The sequence below is a fragment of the Saccopteryx bilineata genome, chromosome 3, assembly GCF_036850765.1.
Source record: "Saccopteryx bilineata isolate mSacBil1 chromosome 3, mSacBil1_pri_phased_curated, whole genome shotgun sequence".
Taxonomy (NCBI): domain Eukaryota; kingdom Metazoa; phylum Chordata; class Mammalia; order Chiroptera; family Emballonuridae; genus Saccopteryx; species Saccopteryx bilineata.
The window spans coordinates 88,888,350-88,906,240 of NC_089492.1; the positions used below are offsets into that span (position 1 = coordinate 88,888,350).

General features: G+C 46.4%; 1 protein-coding gene across 6 annotated transcripts in view; it reads right to left on the bottom strand.

Annotated features, from left to right (window-relative positions):
- Positions 1 to 17,891, bottom strand: part of CAPN13 (calpain 13) — an 85,662-nt gene that overhangs the window by 36,442 nt on the left and 31,329 nt on the right. For all 6 annotated transcript variants that reach the window (XM_066266836.1, XM_066266834.1, XM_066266835.1 and 3 more), the window contains exons 3-5: positions 11,640 to 11,718; positions 9,553 to 9,668; positions 2,058 to 2,194 (exon numbers count right to left, since the gene is read on the bottom strand). In XM_066266836.1, coding sequence (XP_066122933.1) covers positions 2,058 to 2,194; positions 9,553 to 9,668; positions 11,640 to 11,718 — 332 coding nt within the window. The remainder of the gene's footprint in view (positions 1 to 2,057; positions 2,195 to 9,552; positions 9,669 to 11,639; positions 11,719 to 17,891) is intronic.

The window sequence follows — 17,891 nt, forward strand, 5'->3', positions numbered from 1 at the left end:
GGCTGCCTTGACTAATGCATTTCCATACTTCCCAGCCACAAGGAGAGTGGAAAGTTTGGAGTCCACACATTCACTTGTCAGTGCCTATACCCTGGAGGGCAAGAAGGCCATTCCTATCTGGACAGGAGGTTTCTCTGTGTTTGTGCTGTGATCTCTGTGTGCCAGACACTAAGTTCCAAAGAAGCAAAAGGACAAATCCTTTTCTATCGGACTGACAGTATAAAGGGATGATGGAAAGCATGTGACTAGAGAGAACAGTCTTCTCTTCGTTGCAGCGTGGCCTCAAACATGCTGTGACCTTGGGCAAGTCCTTGCACCTCTCTGAGCCTGTTGCCTCATATCTCAAAGAAGGCAGGGCCTGGTGCTGACCGCAGTCGCTTTCAGCTCTGATACCCTGTAATTCTATTTGATTCACCCCTCCATTCTATAACTTCCTTCTTTGGATGGAGGGAAAAGCTTTTAAACTGCTTAATAGTTTGAAGCATTTTATCCTCTGCTAGATTTCTTTAGGCAGTGAAACGTGGGTTCTGGGTCCAGTATCCCATTTCTTTTCAAACTGAATGATTGCCTTAGGTCAGCTGTTAACAAAATGGGGTCAAGCTTTCTAATTCTCCCAGTGAACTGCCAGCCCTCCCAACCCTCCCGCCCATTACATAACAGACAACACAGCCCTGGAGTGGTGAGGCCTGACTCCATCCTGCAAAGATAACCGCAGTGTTGTGTAAGTAGCTTAGATGAGCATTAACCTCCCCAAACATATGAATTGGTTCAACAACCTTGACTGTGATCTGGGCTTTGTTCTCAAATCCTAATGGGCCATTCTTCTTGACACTGGAAAGAGCAACTGCTTTACTTCTTTTACAAATGGGCTCAAAAAGAAGAATGAAAAAAAGAAGATCTTGAGATGTCTTGCTGTTTAGATTGTGACCTCCAGAAGGACAGGGGCTGGAGGGTTGCCCCGTTCCTCAGGGCCCCGGGTGGGATTGGGCAGGGGCTAGTCTTGCTCTGAAGACCTCAGGTCAGTTTCGCTCCTCACACCGGCCATCACATCCGAGTCAGAGCCTTGGCTTCTCCTCTTATAAAATGAGGGGCTGGTCTGGATGACCTTCAGGAAACCTGATTTGGTAACACTCTCTACTACCTCTGTGGTCCTCTGTCCTTTTGTCTCCTAGTGTTGATTTCCAGCGTTAATGTGTCCCTCATCTGTGTGGGTCTTTAGAAAGTGATGTCACACACACAGACACGCTTGCACACACATACCCGAGTCAGTCTGAGAGACACCCCTGTGCCAAGCATGGTGCCTCGCCTATGGTTAAACCTCTGAGAACATCTGTTGCATAAAAAGCAACCCCTCCAAATCTAAGTAAAACAAGTGAACTGGGGTGTTTGTAAGTCATTGAGCTTGTCGACCCCAGAAGATAGCCCCTGAATCACGGTGTTTGGACCATACCCTCCACCCCCCCACATAAAGGCAGTCTCACAGTGACCACACCAGGCCCCCACCGTCCTGACCTCACTCTGAACTCTCCCACCCCTAGCTCTCTGGTGGAATTATTCCTATGGTTGGGGATGCATCTCTCATATTCCCTCCCCCCCCCCCCCCGCTAAAATTCTACCTCCTCTGTATAGCCTCAGACTGACTGTCTGTGAGTCCAAGGTCAGAATCGTTTTCTCTCTTCTGCCCCCTCAGCAGACTATGACCAGGATAGTGTATTTTATTTGGGCCTTATACCAGCCCATGCAATAACAACATTGTCAATGCATATCTCTGTCCAGTCCTGCCCTGCCCACCCCTTGCTATGTGCCTCTGGGTCCCTCCCAAGGGCTCCAACACAGCCTTGCACACAGTGAACATCTGTGGAGGGTGCCCCCTAGGTGCAAAGGCCCTGATGCTCCCCGGGGCACCACTTGCATTCAGCAAAGCTGCTGGCTGGTGGGAAGCACCTGTCGGGGCCAGCAGCGGCACAGGCGGGGCCAGCAGCGGCACAGACGGGGCCAGCAGCGGCACAGGCGGGGCCAGCGTCGAGGCCTGGGCTCGGGGGTGGGCCCACTCTTACTTGGCGTAGGCTTTCTCCAGCAGACAGGGCCAAAACTCTTGGTTGTTTTGGAAAGGATGCACAAAGAGGCACTCATCGTTCAGGACAGGCAGGCGGTCATCAACCACCACTTCCACCCACTGGCCGCATTGCCAGAACTGCAAGAGAGATAGTATAGGTCTCAGGAAAGTTGGGGCGGAAGGGAGCTCCTGGACCCTCAAACTGTGTCAAAGACAATCCCTGTCACCATGTGATCTCCACACACAAAAATGAGCTCCGTCCAGAACAAATCTCAGCCCATGCTGATGGACAAGGGATGGGCATCTCCCCTCTCCTGGCAGCTGGGGATCGTTAGTCAAGGGAAATACAAGCAGAGAGGAAGGAGACTGAGGGTCTAGTTCAACTTTGCTCCTAACTCTGGCCTCGCTTTGGCAAGTCCTTTGTGAGCTCCATACACGAGACTCTCCAGGCACAGCTGGGCACAAAGTGGCGGTGGGGGAGGCACACGCAGAAGGACAAAGGAGAGCGGCAGGTGCAGATGCCGCTGTGGGGAAGGAGAGCCCACAGGAGCTGGCGGCTTGTGGGAGGAGGCAGCGACTTGCGGGAGGAGGCAGCGTTTGAGCAGGTGGAGAGGAGGTGGGGAAGGCGTGCCAGGTGGCAGGGACAGCGCGGGCTGAGGCCGAGGCTGAGCGATAAGCGCACAGGAGGACTTCGCAGCAGTCACAGCCCCGCTCGGACCGGCCATCCGAGCCGCAGAAATGAAGCTGGCTGGCGTGGCTACTGCTAAGAGCACAAGCAAAGCAGATGTTCCTCTCCAGAACAGACTGTTTTCATCTTCAGCATTCAACTCTTCATGGTTCACCCAGGACATCGCCAAATGAGGACAGTCCATAATAAAGCCAGTCTTTTGGAGTTTCTTTGCTGGTCTCCCCCGTGCTGGATAAGCAGCAGGGCTGCCAGCGTCAGGCCTAAGCCTTGATGAAGGCAAGTCTCCGACAGGCGGACTCGATGTAAAGCAAGGTGGGAGAGATCTATCATCTGCTCAGCAGAGACAGGAAGCCATCCACATGGTCTCTTCCACAGCTGGATGTCCCAGATGTTGGGCTGTTGCATCAGGCTGAGGACACGCTTTCAAAGCAGAGATGAAGACCAAGACCGAGACGTCAGTGGATACAAAGAGAGGAGATGTTTTCACAGTCACTAATGAACCCATGCACTGCAGCTGGTCTGGCCCAGTGTGGAATCATGTCCCTGGTGCAATGAGATGCATCAGTGCGTGAGGTCAAGAGCTTGCCGGGATGTTATCAGAGGGAGATCATCAAACGTGGCTGAAGCACCAGGAAAAGCTAATCCCAGCTCCTAGAAGGGGGTACTGGAAGGACAGTCCTATCTGGATCTGGGTTTAATGGGACAGCAAAGTGTAGTAGACAGTATCCAGTCAGTGAAACTGTTTCAGTCCTGGTTTTTGCCTTTAGTTATCTGACCAATAGACATAGGGTAAGACAATTCTCTGTGACTCAGTTTTTTATCTGTCAAAGGGGTGTGTGTAAGACTAAGAACTGCCTCGTAGAGCCGTGATTGGGATCAGATGAGATTGTGAAAGTGAGATCATAGTTTCGAAAATAAAAACTGTAGGCCCTGGCTGGGTGGTTCAGTGGATAGAGTGTGGTTGCAGCACACTGAGGTCATGGGTTCAATTCTTAGGGCACATATGAGAAGCAACTAAGTGGAACACGAGTTGATACTTCTCCCTTTCTCTTTCTCTTTCTCTTTCTTTTTCTCTTTCTCTTTCTCTCCCTTCCCCCGGCTCTCTCACCTCTTTCCTTTCTCTCTTCCTCAAATCAAAGTTGGAAAAAAACCAACTTTTTTTTAAAAAGCAGAAACTATTTTTCAATAGCGGTTCATTCAGGTAGGACAGTACCCAGGAGCAAGGCAGGTCATCCAGAATGAGCAAGTCCTGGCTTGAATGTGCTCCCGCGGTGGTCCCCAATAAGTCACCCTCACCTCATCTCCCCGCACTGGTAACGGAGACCAAACGTGCTCTCCCTGTACAAAGGGAACATCAGATATGGTCACAGTTCCCAGACAGGAGGCAAATGGCCTGACTGGTGGTCAAGAATGAGGCCACCGACCAGTATCTCTGGATTCCCCTCTCTGGGTAAGGCAAGCTGGCATCTGGAATGTCTGTACCCACCAAGGCACATGCTGGTGCCATTATGCCAACACCCAAGTGTCTGAGGAAAACCAGAAGTGTTTGGCAAAGCACCCAAGCTGCCTGGGCACTGGGTCCTTTCCAAAAAGCAGTGCCCAGGTCAGAGTGATGAGAAGGGATGAAGAGAGGTCAGCACTACAGCTGACTCTGGGCAACTGTGGGCCTTTCTTCAACACCCAGAAGGGCAGAGCATGTCCTGCCTGGGCCTCAAGTTGTCCTAACCCCCTGTCACTCAACCAACACTTTTAGCCCCAAGGCATCTCAAACACAGCTGAATTCTACATCTTCTATCTCATTCCTCAGTGTGATCCTAAGTCCAACTGAAGTACCATTCTTAAGAAAGTGCAAATGAAAAACACTCATATAATATGAGGAAATTATTCAAGGAACTACTCCTACTTAATGAGGATGAAATTAGAACAAAAGTCTCCAGATAAGGGGACATGAAGGATGAAAGAAACAATGGTGAGCAATGAGCTTTCAATATGTTTTATATAAAAACATAAAATGGTGAAAAGGAAACTGGTACTGAAGCGATGAGCAAAGATATAACAGGGAAATGTCAATAATAGGAAGCTGGAATAGCAACAGGCATACCTGGTAAAGAGGAATTCCAGGCCCAAAGTGTTACAGGTAACAAAAGGCCTTGATTCCATTTGTGACCTTGATTCCAACAACCAGATAATAAGAACATAATCCTTTGGGCACTGATGAATACAGCAGGAAAAATACAAAGCCAGAACATCTGAGAACGTAAGGGGAACCCTCCAAACCATAACTTTGGGGGATTTCACCTCTTTTAGAATTTGACAAATCACACAGACAAAAAAATAATCCAATATAAAAGAGATGATTGTTGCCTGATTGGTGGTGGTGCAGTGGATAGAGCATCGAGCTGGGATGCTGAGGTCCCAGGTTTGAAATCCCAAGATCGTTGGCTTGAGTGCCGGCTCATCTGACTTGAGTGCAGGCTAGCCGGCTTGGGCGCGGGGTCACCAGCTTGAGCATAGAATCATCAACATGATCTCATAGTTCCTGGTTTGAGCCCAAAGGTTGCCGGCATGAACCCAAAGGTCATTGGCTTGGCTTGAGCCCCAGGTCAAAGCACATATGAGAAGCAATCAATGAACAACTAAAAGTGACACAACTACGAGTTGATGCTTCTCATCTCTCTCCCTTCCTCTCTCTCACTAAAATAAAATAAAAGTCAATGAGAGAGACCAGAAGAAACCAACCCTGCCAATATCCTAATCTCAGACTTCTAGCCACCAGAATTGTAAGAAAATAAATTTTTTTAAGTGAGAGGAGGGGAGATAGAGAGGCAGACTACTGCATGCTCCCCAACCAGGATCCACGCAGCAATCCCATCTGGGGATGATGCTCAAATACCAAGCTATTTTTAGTGCCTGAGGCCAATGTGCTCCAACAGAGCTATCCTTAGTGCCTTGGGACACACTTGAACCAACTGAGCCACTGGCTTCAGGAGTGGTAGAGGGAGAGAAGGAGAAAGGCAGGGAGAAGCAGATGGTTGCTTCTCCTGTGTGCTCTGACTGGGAATCAAACCCAGGATGCCCATATACTGGGCAGACACTCTATCCACTGAGCCACTGGCCAGGGCCAATAAATTTTTTTTTTTTGTATTTTTCTGAAGCTGAAAACGGGGAGAGACAGTTAGACCGACTCCCGCATGCGCCCGACCGAGATCCACCTGGCACGCCCACCAGGGGCAATGCTCTGCCCACCAGGGGGCGATGCTCTGTTCCTCCGGGGCGTTGCTCTACCACGACCAGAGCCACTCTAGCGCCTGGGGCAGAGGCCAAGGAGCCATTCCCAGCGCCCGGGCCGTCTTTGCTCCAATGGAGCCTTGACTGCGGGAGGGGAAGAGAGAGACAGAGAGGAAGGAGGGGGGGTGGAGAAGCAAATGGGCGCTTCTCCTATGTGCCCTGGCCAGGAATTGAACCCGGGTCCCCCGCACGCCAGGCCAACGCTCTATCGCTGAGCCAACCGGCCAGGGCCCAGGGCCAATAAATTTCTATTTTTTTTAAAAAAGAGAGAGCCTGACCAGGTGGTGGCGCAGTGGATAGAGCATCGGACTGGGATGCAGAGGACCCAGGTTCAGGACCCCGAGGTCGCCGGCTTGAGCGTGGCCTCATCTGGTTTGAGCAAAGCTCACCAGCTTGGACCCAAGTTTGCTGGCTCGAGCAAGGGTCAAGCCCCACGATCAGGGCACATATGAGAAAGCAATCAATGAACAACTAAGGTGTCGTAACGAAAAACTAATGATTGATGCTTCTCATCTCTCTCCGTTCCTGTCTGTCTGTCCTTATCTATCCATCTCTCTGACATTCTCTGTCTCTGAAAAAATAAAAATTAAAAATAAAAATAAAAAGAGAGAGATGATTGCAAGTAATACAATCTGCCAGTTAGAAGGCTTTATTCCATATATAAAACTCATGATCTTTGGATAATATATATTCTTCTTGTATGTCCATGAAGCATTTATGAAAACTGTGGTGGATTTGGCCATCAATAAAACATATATAATTTCCCAAAACATAGAGGTTTTATGAATTACATTTTCTGACCATAATTTAATAAATCTAAAACTGTGTAACTATAATATTACCCTCTACAGAACTTAATCAAAACTAAAATGTATTATATTAAAATTAAAAAAATAAGATATTTGTATTGAAACAATATATACAAATAAGATCTCAAAGAAAATTTTTGTCTTAAAGCTTTTATAATTAAAAAAAAGACTAAGACTATTAAATGTGAAGATTCAGAAAATTAAAAAAATAAAGTTAATCAAGAGAAAGTAAACAGGAATTAATGAAAATAAATTAAAAGTAATTATATAGAAAACAAAGCCCCAAGAGAAAAATAACAGAAAGAATAATGAAAACTAAAAGTTAATTTTTTTCTGGTTTCAAAAACGAGTGCAATAGATTGGCTGAATTAAGAAAAAAAAATATAGCATTGGGATTGATAAAGTTTATTTAAACACTGATGAGAAGAAATTAAATGCATTTTCAGAAAATCATATAGGCAATTTTTGGCAATAAATTTGGCACCATAGAGGGAACAGTTGGTTTTCTTGGCAAAAAACATGAATTTCAAGAATTAACTCCAGAAAATAATAAGACATCCAGGCAGATAAATTGTTACTAACCACATTGGAAGAAATCACATTTAAATAGAAAGTAGATCCAGATGATCTAACTATTAGGTTTTACTTTCAAAGAAAAGATAACCAATGGTTAACATCATTATTTAAATCAGGGATCCCCAAACTACTGCTGCGTAGTTTGTCCGGCCCCCACCGCACTTCTAGAAAGGGCACCACCATCTCATTAGCCAAAAGCAGGCCCATAGTTCCCATTGAAATATTGGTCAGTTTGTTGATTTAAATTTACTTGTTCTTTATTTTAAATATTGTATTTGTTCCCGTTTTGTTTTTTTACTTTAAAATAAGATATGTGCAGTGTGCATAGGGATTTGTTCATAGTTTTTTTTATAGTCCGGCCCTCCAACAGTCTGAGGGACAGTGAACTGGCCCCCCCTGTGTAAAAGTTTAGAGGCCCCTGATTTAAATTATTTCAGATCAAAGTGCATAAAGCTCAGTGGGTTCACTTAAGAAGTTAGTATAACTCAAACATAATTTAAAAACTAGACTCTAATTCTACATAGATGCAACAATTCTAATAAAATTCTTAACAAATTAAATCAACAGTGTATTGGTGGCGCAGTGGATAAAGCATCAACCTGATGGCTGAGGTCACCAGTTCAAAACCCTGGGCTTGCCTGGTGAAGGCACATATGGGAGTTGATGCTTCCTGCTCCTTCCCTCCTCTAAAATAAATAAATAAATAAATAAATAAATAAAATAATAGGCCCTGGCCGGTTGGCTCAGGGGTAGAGCATCAGCCTAGTGTGTGGAAGTTCTGGGTTTAATTCCCTGTCAGGGCACACAGGAGAAGTGCCCATCTGCTTCTCCACCCTTCCCCTTCTTTCTCTCTATCTCTCTCTTCCCCTTCCTCAGCCAAGGCTCCACTGGAGCAAAGTTGGCCCAGGTGCTGAGGCTGCTACATGGCCTCTGCCTCAGGTGCTAGAATGACTTCGGCCACAATGGAGCAACACCCAGATGGGCAAAGCATCGCTCCCCGGTGGGCATGCCCAGTGGATCCCGGTCAAGTGCATGCCTGTCTCTGCCTCCTTGCTTCTAACTTTGGAAAAATACAAAAAAACAAAAAATAAAATAAAAAAATAAATAAATAAACAGTGTATTTAAAGAATGAAGTACCAGGAAAATCCATTACTAAACTCCAGAGAAGGCAGGATTTTGCTCTTATCATTCTTACTCAAAATTGTGAGGATTCAACTAATAAGACAAGGTGAAAAAGCAAATAAGTGCTATAAATATTAAAAGAAGAGACAACATTATCTTTATTTGTAGATAATATTAGATAACTAAAAAAAAATCCAGATTCTATTAAAGAAAAAATTAGAACAAATAAAGGAATTTGGTAAGGTGGCTAGATAGAATTTAATATGTGATAAGGAGTGGTTTTTCTCTTTTCAGCAACACCTAGGTAGAAATGAGGTGGGAAATCTCATTCACAGGAGCTACAAAACTGTAAAATAGTTGAAACTATATTTAACAGGAAGGATACAGCACCAATATGAAAATATAACTGTAACATTTTATCGAAAGGCATAAAACTAGTTCTGAGTAAATGGAACGATAGACTATGTTTCTGGAAAGAATCATTAACGTAATAGAAGTGTAATTTTTCCAAATAAATACAAAAATTTAATGCTGCTCCACTCCACCTCACGATGGCTTTTCTTTTTAATTAGACACAATGATTTTTAAATTCTCATTGAAGAACAAATGTGCAAGAATTACCAAGATATTTTTGAGAAAAGGGTAATGAATAATGAAGGAGAAATCATCTTACCAGATGTTACAACTTACTCTAAAGCTACTGTAATAGACATAGCAAGATATGGCACAGGAATAGATATAAACTAACACTCAGTGATGTACAGGGCTCTTGATTAATGACTTTTTTTTTTGCTGATTGTTTCTGCCATTTAACAAAAATTTACATGAGAACATGTTAACTCATCTTTCCCATGGGCTGTCAGATCATGAGCTCAATTTCCTTTCTGGAGCTACACAGTGTAACTAACAGTAAGCATCCCTTCCACATCTCAGGCTGTCAGACCAAGAGAATATTCAGGACAGTCACCTCCCTGTGCTCATACCACCTAGGAGCATCCCAGCAGCCCACATACCCGGAAACAGAAAATCCCTGCATACTGATGGGAAAAACTTTGGTTCATCAGGATCTTCTGCAGATGCTGTGGGTTCTGTGTCAAGGAGCCCAGCGCTGCCAGGAACCAGCAATCTCCTGTGAGGGGACACAAGCCAAGTGTGAGAGCTCCATTGGACACACGTGGAAGCCCCACCCTGTGCATTTCACAGGTTTTTGTTACCAGAGTCCACATATGTCCTTCTGAAAAATGTACTCCCTGCCCCTCGCAACTACCCCCTACAACTCTATTTGAGGGAGAATTGGAGGAAGGATTCATGGGTCCAGTTCTAAGCAAATAAAGGAGGGGCTGGTGGTGATGGTGGAAGTGATGGTGGTTTGAGGGAATTCAGGAGAACCCCAGGCAGGCTTTTGAAAGGGCTGATAGGTCAACTTTTCTTCTCCTTCTCCTTCTCCTTCTTCTTGTTAAAGGGGGAGAAATAGTGAGACAGATTCCCTCATGCACCCTTAGCAGAATCTGCTGGCAACCCCATCTGGGGATGATGTTTGAGTACGAAGCTATTTTTAGTGCCTGAGGCTGACATGCTCAAAGCAACTTAGCTATCCTCAGCATCTGGGGCTGATGCTCAAACCAATTGAGCCACTGACTGTGGGAGGGGAAGAGGGAGAGAAGTAGGAGAGGGAAGAGGAAAGAAGCATACGATAGCTTCTCTTGTGTGCCCTGACTAGGCATTGAACCCAGGACATCTATATGTCCAGCTGACTCTCTATCCACCGAGCCAACTGGGCCAGGGCCTCAACTTGTCTTCTGATTCTCATTTTGCAGCAGTGCCCAGAGTTAAAGTGAAAACATCTTTTGTTGTCAGCATTGGTGGCAATGGTGCTTGCTCTCTACATTTCAGAGAACAGATTTGTGTTTTTCTTGCTAATACTTTCTCAGCCCCTATCTGTGTCAGGACCCCTCTAGCCCACACAGGGGTTCTCTCTTGATGGACATGTGGTCTTGACTTTCTCTTTGGATGTCACAGTGAGCCCTCTGAGCATGAGAATCATCCCCTTCTCCGGAGTATTCCTTCCTTTATCATCAACATAATCAATTACTTGAATGTCACTTTGTGTCAATCACTGGGGTAGGCGCAGAAGCCACAAAGATGCCCTCAGAGAGGTCCTGTCGTCAGTTAACTAAAGATCTAACAGGAGGAGTATTGACTTCTGGGGGCTCTCCCCAACACTGAACACAAGCCATGGAGGCTTCTATGAACGTAGCCTAAGACACCATGATTCCATTAGGTGAAGACCAAGTGTAGGCATACCTTGTAGGTTGACATCTTAATGATATAGAGTCTGTTCTCAGAAGAGTGGCTCTCTCCCGACTCCCTGTCCACTTTGCCCTCCCAGTAGGCCCACCCCTCCACCCCTGGGCTTCTCACTCAGGGTTTCTCTCAGCGGGTCCTGATACTGCCCTGGGCCCTCCTTCAAGGTGAGCCCTCCTCTCTCCTGTCCACACTGCTCAGCTTTTAAGCAACAACTTGGCCCCATGGCTGTCTGATGGGTGGGAGGAAGTCAAACAGCCCTGAATTCAAACCCAACTCTGTCACTTACGGCATATGTGACATTAAGAAAATTATTTTGCCTCCTGAACCCTTTGTTTCCACGTATATGGAATGGGGATGTTACAAGGTATAAAGGAAATAGCACCTGCAAAATGTTAGCAGTCACTGCAGAAACTCAACGAATGCTTGCTGCCAGATTCTCGGTCTCTCCTTCGAAGCTTCCCATGTCCCTGCTGCTTCTCTCTGCTCAGTGCTCAGATGACACCATGTGCCCACTTGCTCCCTTTCTGCGATAATGCCTCATCCCCAAATGGCTCTGCACACCCATGCTGAGCCGCCTCACAGGCTGCAGAGCTGGACCCAAGCAGTCTGTCCACAGTAGGCCTGAGGGGGCTGGCCTTGTCCCCTCAGCAGTGGGGGCAGAATTCTGAGAGTCTGAGTGGGCCCCGTCCTCCTCCTCTTCCTCCTCCCCTCCTCCCTCCCCTCCCTATCCAGAGGCTGCCTTTGAGCAGCCTGCCCTGACCCACAGCCAGAAGAGAAGAGGTTGTGTTCTTACCTGTCTCTCCTTGTTTGATGTCAAATCTGCTCGCACCTTCCAGGATGAAGTGAGGCTCTGATCTACCCTTTAACAACTCCTTAGGAAAGAGGGAGAAAAGCCATGAGCATCTTTCCTTCCTCTATGACTCAGAGTGGTACCCAAGACACCACTCACTTTGTTTTTGAGAAGTAGAGGTTAATTCTTAAATAGGTGCTTAGAAGTTCCCCGTGCCCCATTCTTCAGGTTTTATTGCTACCAGGAAGGTGGCTGTCACAGGGGTGTACATGTAACTGATCAGACAGGCAATCAATGCATAAGCAAACTGCATGAAGAGAACATACAGAAGGTCTCAGGATCCTTACTTCAGATATTCAGCCATCCTGGTCCTAACAAGCAGTGTTTTAAGAGGATATAAACAAGAAGAAGAAAAAAAAGGAAAAAAAAAGAATCAAGTATATTTCTTAGCAGAAACTTTTATAAACTTAATAAAGCTTTCTTTGTGAAGTGTCATCTCTTAGAAGTCAGCACTTCAGATTCAAGCGCAGCCACGTACTGTACAGCAGTGGTCCCCAACCTTTTTTGGGCCACGGACCGGTTTAATGTCAGAAAATATTTTCACGGACTGGCCGTTAGGGTGGGATGGATAAATGTATCATGTGACCGAGACGAGCGTCAAGAGTGAGTCTTAGACAGATGTAACAGAGGGAATCTGGTCATTTTTAAAAATAAAACATCATTCAGACTTAAATATAAATAAAACAGAAATAATGTAAGTTATTTATTCTTTCTCTGCGGACCAGTACCAAATGGCCCACGGACCAGTACCGGTCCACGGCCTGGGGGTTGGGGACCACTGCTGTACAGGATGCAGGATGTGTATCACTCAGATCTTTGGTGGCTCCCTGGCTAATGCACAGACTGATTCTGGAAGACCCCAGGCCCCGCATCTCTGGTGCTGTAACTCAGTGACCAGTTCTTCCCCAGGCTCTGACACACACAGCGCCTGCAGGCCACAGGAAGGGGTTGTTAGAGGGTTCTGCAGTGCTGCGCAGTCTGGGAGAATCCTGGCAGCTTGCGGCATACTTGAGGATGGTGAGAGTTCCTGAAGGCACTCCCCACGATCTTTGGGGGAACACTGATGCCACGCCTGGCTCCTGCCCCAGCCGAAGCAGCCTCTAGGTGTGCCCTGTTAGGACCTGCGGGACTGTCCTTAGCATCCCCTCCGGGCAGCTCTTCCTGGATTCCCATTGCACACATTTGCAGAATTTGGTAACTGTGCCTGTATTATTTCTTTTCACATTGACAAATAGTCCCCGGAGAACAGGGCTGCAAAGTGGAAATAGATTCGTTTGCTCAACAGCCACGTCTGTACAGAGGCCCGTGTGAGACGTGCCAGCCCTTTGTAAACCACCAGTTTCCCGGTGGAGCCGCCAAGGGGCAAATAAAGGTGTACAGGTCTGCCTGCAGACAAGGAGGCCCAGCAGGCACGTGGCGGGTAATCACTCACTGCACCTCCTCCCACTGTCTTCCCACAGATAACAGGCCCTCCGGATGGCAGGAGAGGGGCACTTGGGCCCAGGCCTTGGGGTGGAGGCATCAGGCCCAATCCTCTGCTGTCCCCATGGCTGGAAAGAGCTATGGAGGGAGTGACTCTTCCAGTTTCAAAACAACTGGGGTACTTCAATGACTTTAACTGTCCCCTCCCCTTCTACTAGAAAGAGGAAGTAAAGGTCCCAGTGGAGGCCTGCAGTCAGTGAGCAGATGCCTAGACACTCCACTCATGGGAATTAAAGATGAGGGTGGAGGTCACGGGGCTATTGGACCAGGAATAAGGTCAACGTTGCTCAGCTTTCTTGACCCAGTGCAGCTCTTCTTCACTGCTTTTTCCTGGTCCCCCCAGTGATCAGTAGAGGAGGGGTATGTGCGCACTTGAGAGTTGATTCAGATAGACCTGGCATGGGATCCTGCTCTGCATCGCTTCCTGGGTGAGCCTGAGCAACTTCCTTCCTTTGCTGGGCCTCAGTTTCCTCGTGTGTGAAATGGGAGACTCCAGGGATAAAGCGATCAAGACACTTGCTGCCACTATCATTCCCTTACTGAGGGCTAGGTGCTTTATTCACGGGCTGTCTCCCAACAGCCTTGCAAAGCAAGGACCCTTCCATTTTACAAATGAGGAAGGATGTAAAATATTTAGCACAGCATCAGGTAGGGCATATGTTCAATAACTATTGATTCCCTCCTTCTGCAGTATTTGCAGAATTAAAAAAAAAAAGCCATATTCATAGGAAAACCCAGAACCTCAAATCCATTCATTATTAAACAACATAGAATAAAATCATGAATTAAGCAGTCGACTCACAGATGTTAGAAAGGAAAAGAAAAAAAGAGCCTGGCAAATATAGGAGGAAAGAAGTGATAAAAGAGCACAATTAGGGAATTATAAAATAAAATTAGCAAAATCAATAAAGCAAATAAAGTGTGCTTTTGGAGGGAGAAGGTTTATATGGACCCAACCTTTGGTAAATGTGGTAGTCAAACCCACAGTAGAAGTAGCAATGGGGTTTTGGCAATATAAAAACATGATGTAAGATTCTATACTAATCAATTCAAAAGTACTAATGATTTTCTGATGAAAATTAACATTGCCCAAACCATTCAAGTTAGCACATAGCCTGAAAAGGTCCATAACCCTGGAATAGTCTTTTCAAATGATCAAGAAAGATCTCTCCAATATCTTGTCAAGGCTTCCAGGGACCTTTGATCTTCCTAATGAGTGGTCTCAAACTTTCAGGGAACAGATCATTCCAGTGTCACTTATAGTTTCAGTGTTTAAAGAGAAAGAAAGAAGGCTACTGCCACCATTTATTCTAAGAAGCCAGCATAGCCTGGAAGCCCAGCCTGAGAGAGACAACACAAAAGCACACTCACACTATAGACTGATCTCACTTATGGGAACTCACTGGAATGAAACACCCAGCAAATTTTGTTGTTGTTGTTGCTGTTTTTATTCAGTGAGAGGAGGGGAGGCAGAGAAACAGACTCCCACATGTGCCCCAACCCGATCCACCAGGCAAGCCTACTAGGCGGCGATGTTCTGCACATCTGAGGTATTGCTCCATTGCTCAGCAACAGAGCTCTTCTTAGTGCCTGAGGCAAAGGCCATTGAGCCATCCTCAGTGACCAAGGCCAATTCTTTCAAATCGAGCCATGGCTGCAGGAAGGGAAGAGAGAGAGAAAGAGAGAGAAAGACAGAGAAGCGAGAGGGAGAGGGGTGGAGAAGCAAATGGGCACTTCTCCTGTGTGCCCTGACTGGAAATCCAACCTGGGACTTCCACATGCTGGGCTGACACTGTACCACTGAGCCAACCAGCCAGGGCAAAACACCCAGCAAATGAACTTACAATAGATGATAAGACTAACCCACTACCACCAAGAAGGGTTTTCCATAAAAATTCAGGATGCCAGGGTGGTTTTCTATCAGGATATCTAATAATATAAAATAGCATTTACCTGGGCCAAAGAGAAGACAATTTATATCTTTCCTTGGAGGCATTTGATAAATGCACAGCTATCCCTGATTTACCCAGGTAATAAAAATTAAAATGAAGAAAACCAAACTTTTATCTAATTAGAAATAGAAAGATGTGTTAATGTCAGGAAAATCAAACAGCAATTACTTCAAATCAAAGTCAAGAGTCAACATCAATCAAAGTTGGGCACAAAACCCACACCTAAGTTCCCTGCCCTCTGAGCTGCCCGGTCCTTCCCCACCCTGGGCTTTCATGGAGTACTGGAGGGTCTCAAAGATGGAAAGGCAGAATTATACCCAGAAGTGTTTTCATCCATTAGGCTGACTTCCTGAAACAAGGACCACAGAGAAAATGGGTAAAGATGGCTGGGAAGATGGTAATGCTTTGGCTTTGGGCAGATTCCTTGTTGCCAGGTGGGCCAGGGAGACCAAGGTAGCGGAGTCACTGGTAAGGGGCAAAGTGTCCACCCAGAGTGTGACTCAGAATCACCAGGAGCTTCACAGAGATGCAGATGGCTGGGCCCCATGTCCTACAACTTGGATTTAGCAGGTCATCTAGCAGTGGAGCTCAGGATTTACACAGCTCCTCAGAGGATGCCGAGGTCCAGCAAGGGTGAGGGAGCATGCTGAGAGAAGCAGAAATTGGCTCCAGGGCCCACAGGAAGCAGTCGGGAGAAAGGTAATCAGCTTCCACAGCACCCAGCTCTCCCCCATGGGCCACACCAAGGGGCTTCTTGGCTGCAATGTTTTCCAATTCTGTGAGACAGACTGGCCTTTTTTTTTTCTTTTTTTTTTTTGTGACAGAGACAGAAAGGAGTCAGATAGAGACGGACAGGCAGGAAGAGAGAGAGATGAGAAGCATCATTTCTTTGTTGTGGCACCTTAGTTGGTCATTGATTGCTTTCTTATATGTGCCTTGTGCCTTGACTGGGAGGCTACAGCAGACCAAGTTACACCTTGCTCAAGCCAGCGACCTTGGGCTCCAGCTGGTGAGCTGTGCTCAAACCAGATGAACCCGCAACCAAACTGGCGACCTTAGGGTTTCGAACCTGGGTCCTCTGCATCCCAGTCCGATGCTCTATCCACTGTGCCACTTCCTGGTCAGGCAACAGACTGGCCTTTTGATGGCACTGAAACATCCATTTGTGCAGAAGGAAACTGTGATGGTTGCTTTTATGTGTCAACTTGGCTGCCCAGATATTTGGCTAAACATTATTCCCAGGTGAATCTGTGAGCAGTGCTTGTCTCTAGATGACATTAGCATTTGAATCGTGGACTCAGTAAATAAATCAGTTGCCTTCCTCAATGTGGATGAGCCTCAGCCAATCCACAGAACAAAATAGAACAAAAGGGAGAGAAAGGGAAAAATTGCCCTCCTCTGGCAGACTGCTGAGGGGGCCATTGGTGTTCTCCTGCCCTCGGGTTGGGAGCCACCCCATCTGCTCCCCTGATTCTCAGGCTTCCCACTCAGACTAAACTACACCACTGGCTCTCCTGGGTCCCCAGCTTGCAGATGGCAGACTGTGGGACCTCTCAGCCTCCATAGTCATGTGCCAATTCCTCGTAGTAAATAGATCAATAGGACATATCTATAGATTTCCTATTAATAATACACCACAGGATATATACACCTCTTATTGGTTCTGTTTCTCTGAGAACCCTGACAAATACAGAAGCCACCAGCACTAGTCAGACTAAATAATCTTAGAATGTAGTTCTGAATTGTAGAGCGGTTTTCCAATATGAAGTCTGGGGCACTCTCTGTTATACTAGGAAGACCAGAAGCTAGCTGGAAATCCAAAGGCTACTGGAATCTTAGAAAACAGCCTCCCTGGAGTGGCACCAAAGCCAGCAGTCTCCTGCATCATTCTGGAGGGGTCTCCTCCACTGTGACAGCACTTGGTCTATTTTTCAACAGTGATTTCTGCGTTCCTTCCAAAGGCTGCCCATGCATTTCCCCCAGATGGTGTGCTGCGCTTGCACAAGGGAGCACCAGGTTTAGCATACTGGCATTCACACACAGGTGCTTTCAGAGGGTGGCCAGAGTTCAGGCTGGGCCAGGAGCGGTGTCACTCCCTTTCTGCTTTTGCTAGAGGGATTGACTTTATTGGCATCAAAGTCCTTTGGCTCACAGGCAACTGGCTGTTGGCATATTCACTTTTTGTCACCTTCTGTTACTTGTTGCTTTCACAACCTACACCCACGTCTCTACCATCTCCACTTTGTTAGCCACTTCCTTTCTGATGAACTCACTTTGGTCTTAAGGTGAATCATTTCTAGCAAATGATCCTTTCAGAAAGTCTGCTCTGGCTACTGGGAAGAAGAACGTTGTTGCCTAGGTAGGCAACACTTCATTCTAGGATGGCCACAGGCCAGAATCCACCATGGGGCTGAATGCTGAGCTCTGAATGCCTGTCAAACAATATGGTTCAGGCCCATAGCCCATTCTGCAGTTGAGAAGTGAAAAATGTTTTTCACTAAAAAAGGGGGACAAGGCTGAAATTTTAATCCCTCAAGCTGACCTATATTGGTGACTCTGCAGTGATCTCCAATATGGTAGCCATAAGCCCTATTAAATTAATTTAATTGAATAAAATTAAAACTTCACTCAGTCACACTATCCACATTCTAAGTGCTCAAAAGCCATGTGACCAGTGGCTACTATACTGAACCTTTCCATCATTGAGGAAAGTTCCGTTGGACAGCGCTGACCTACTGAATGGGGATGATGATATCATCTA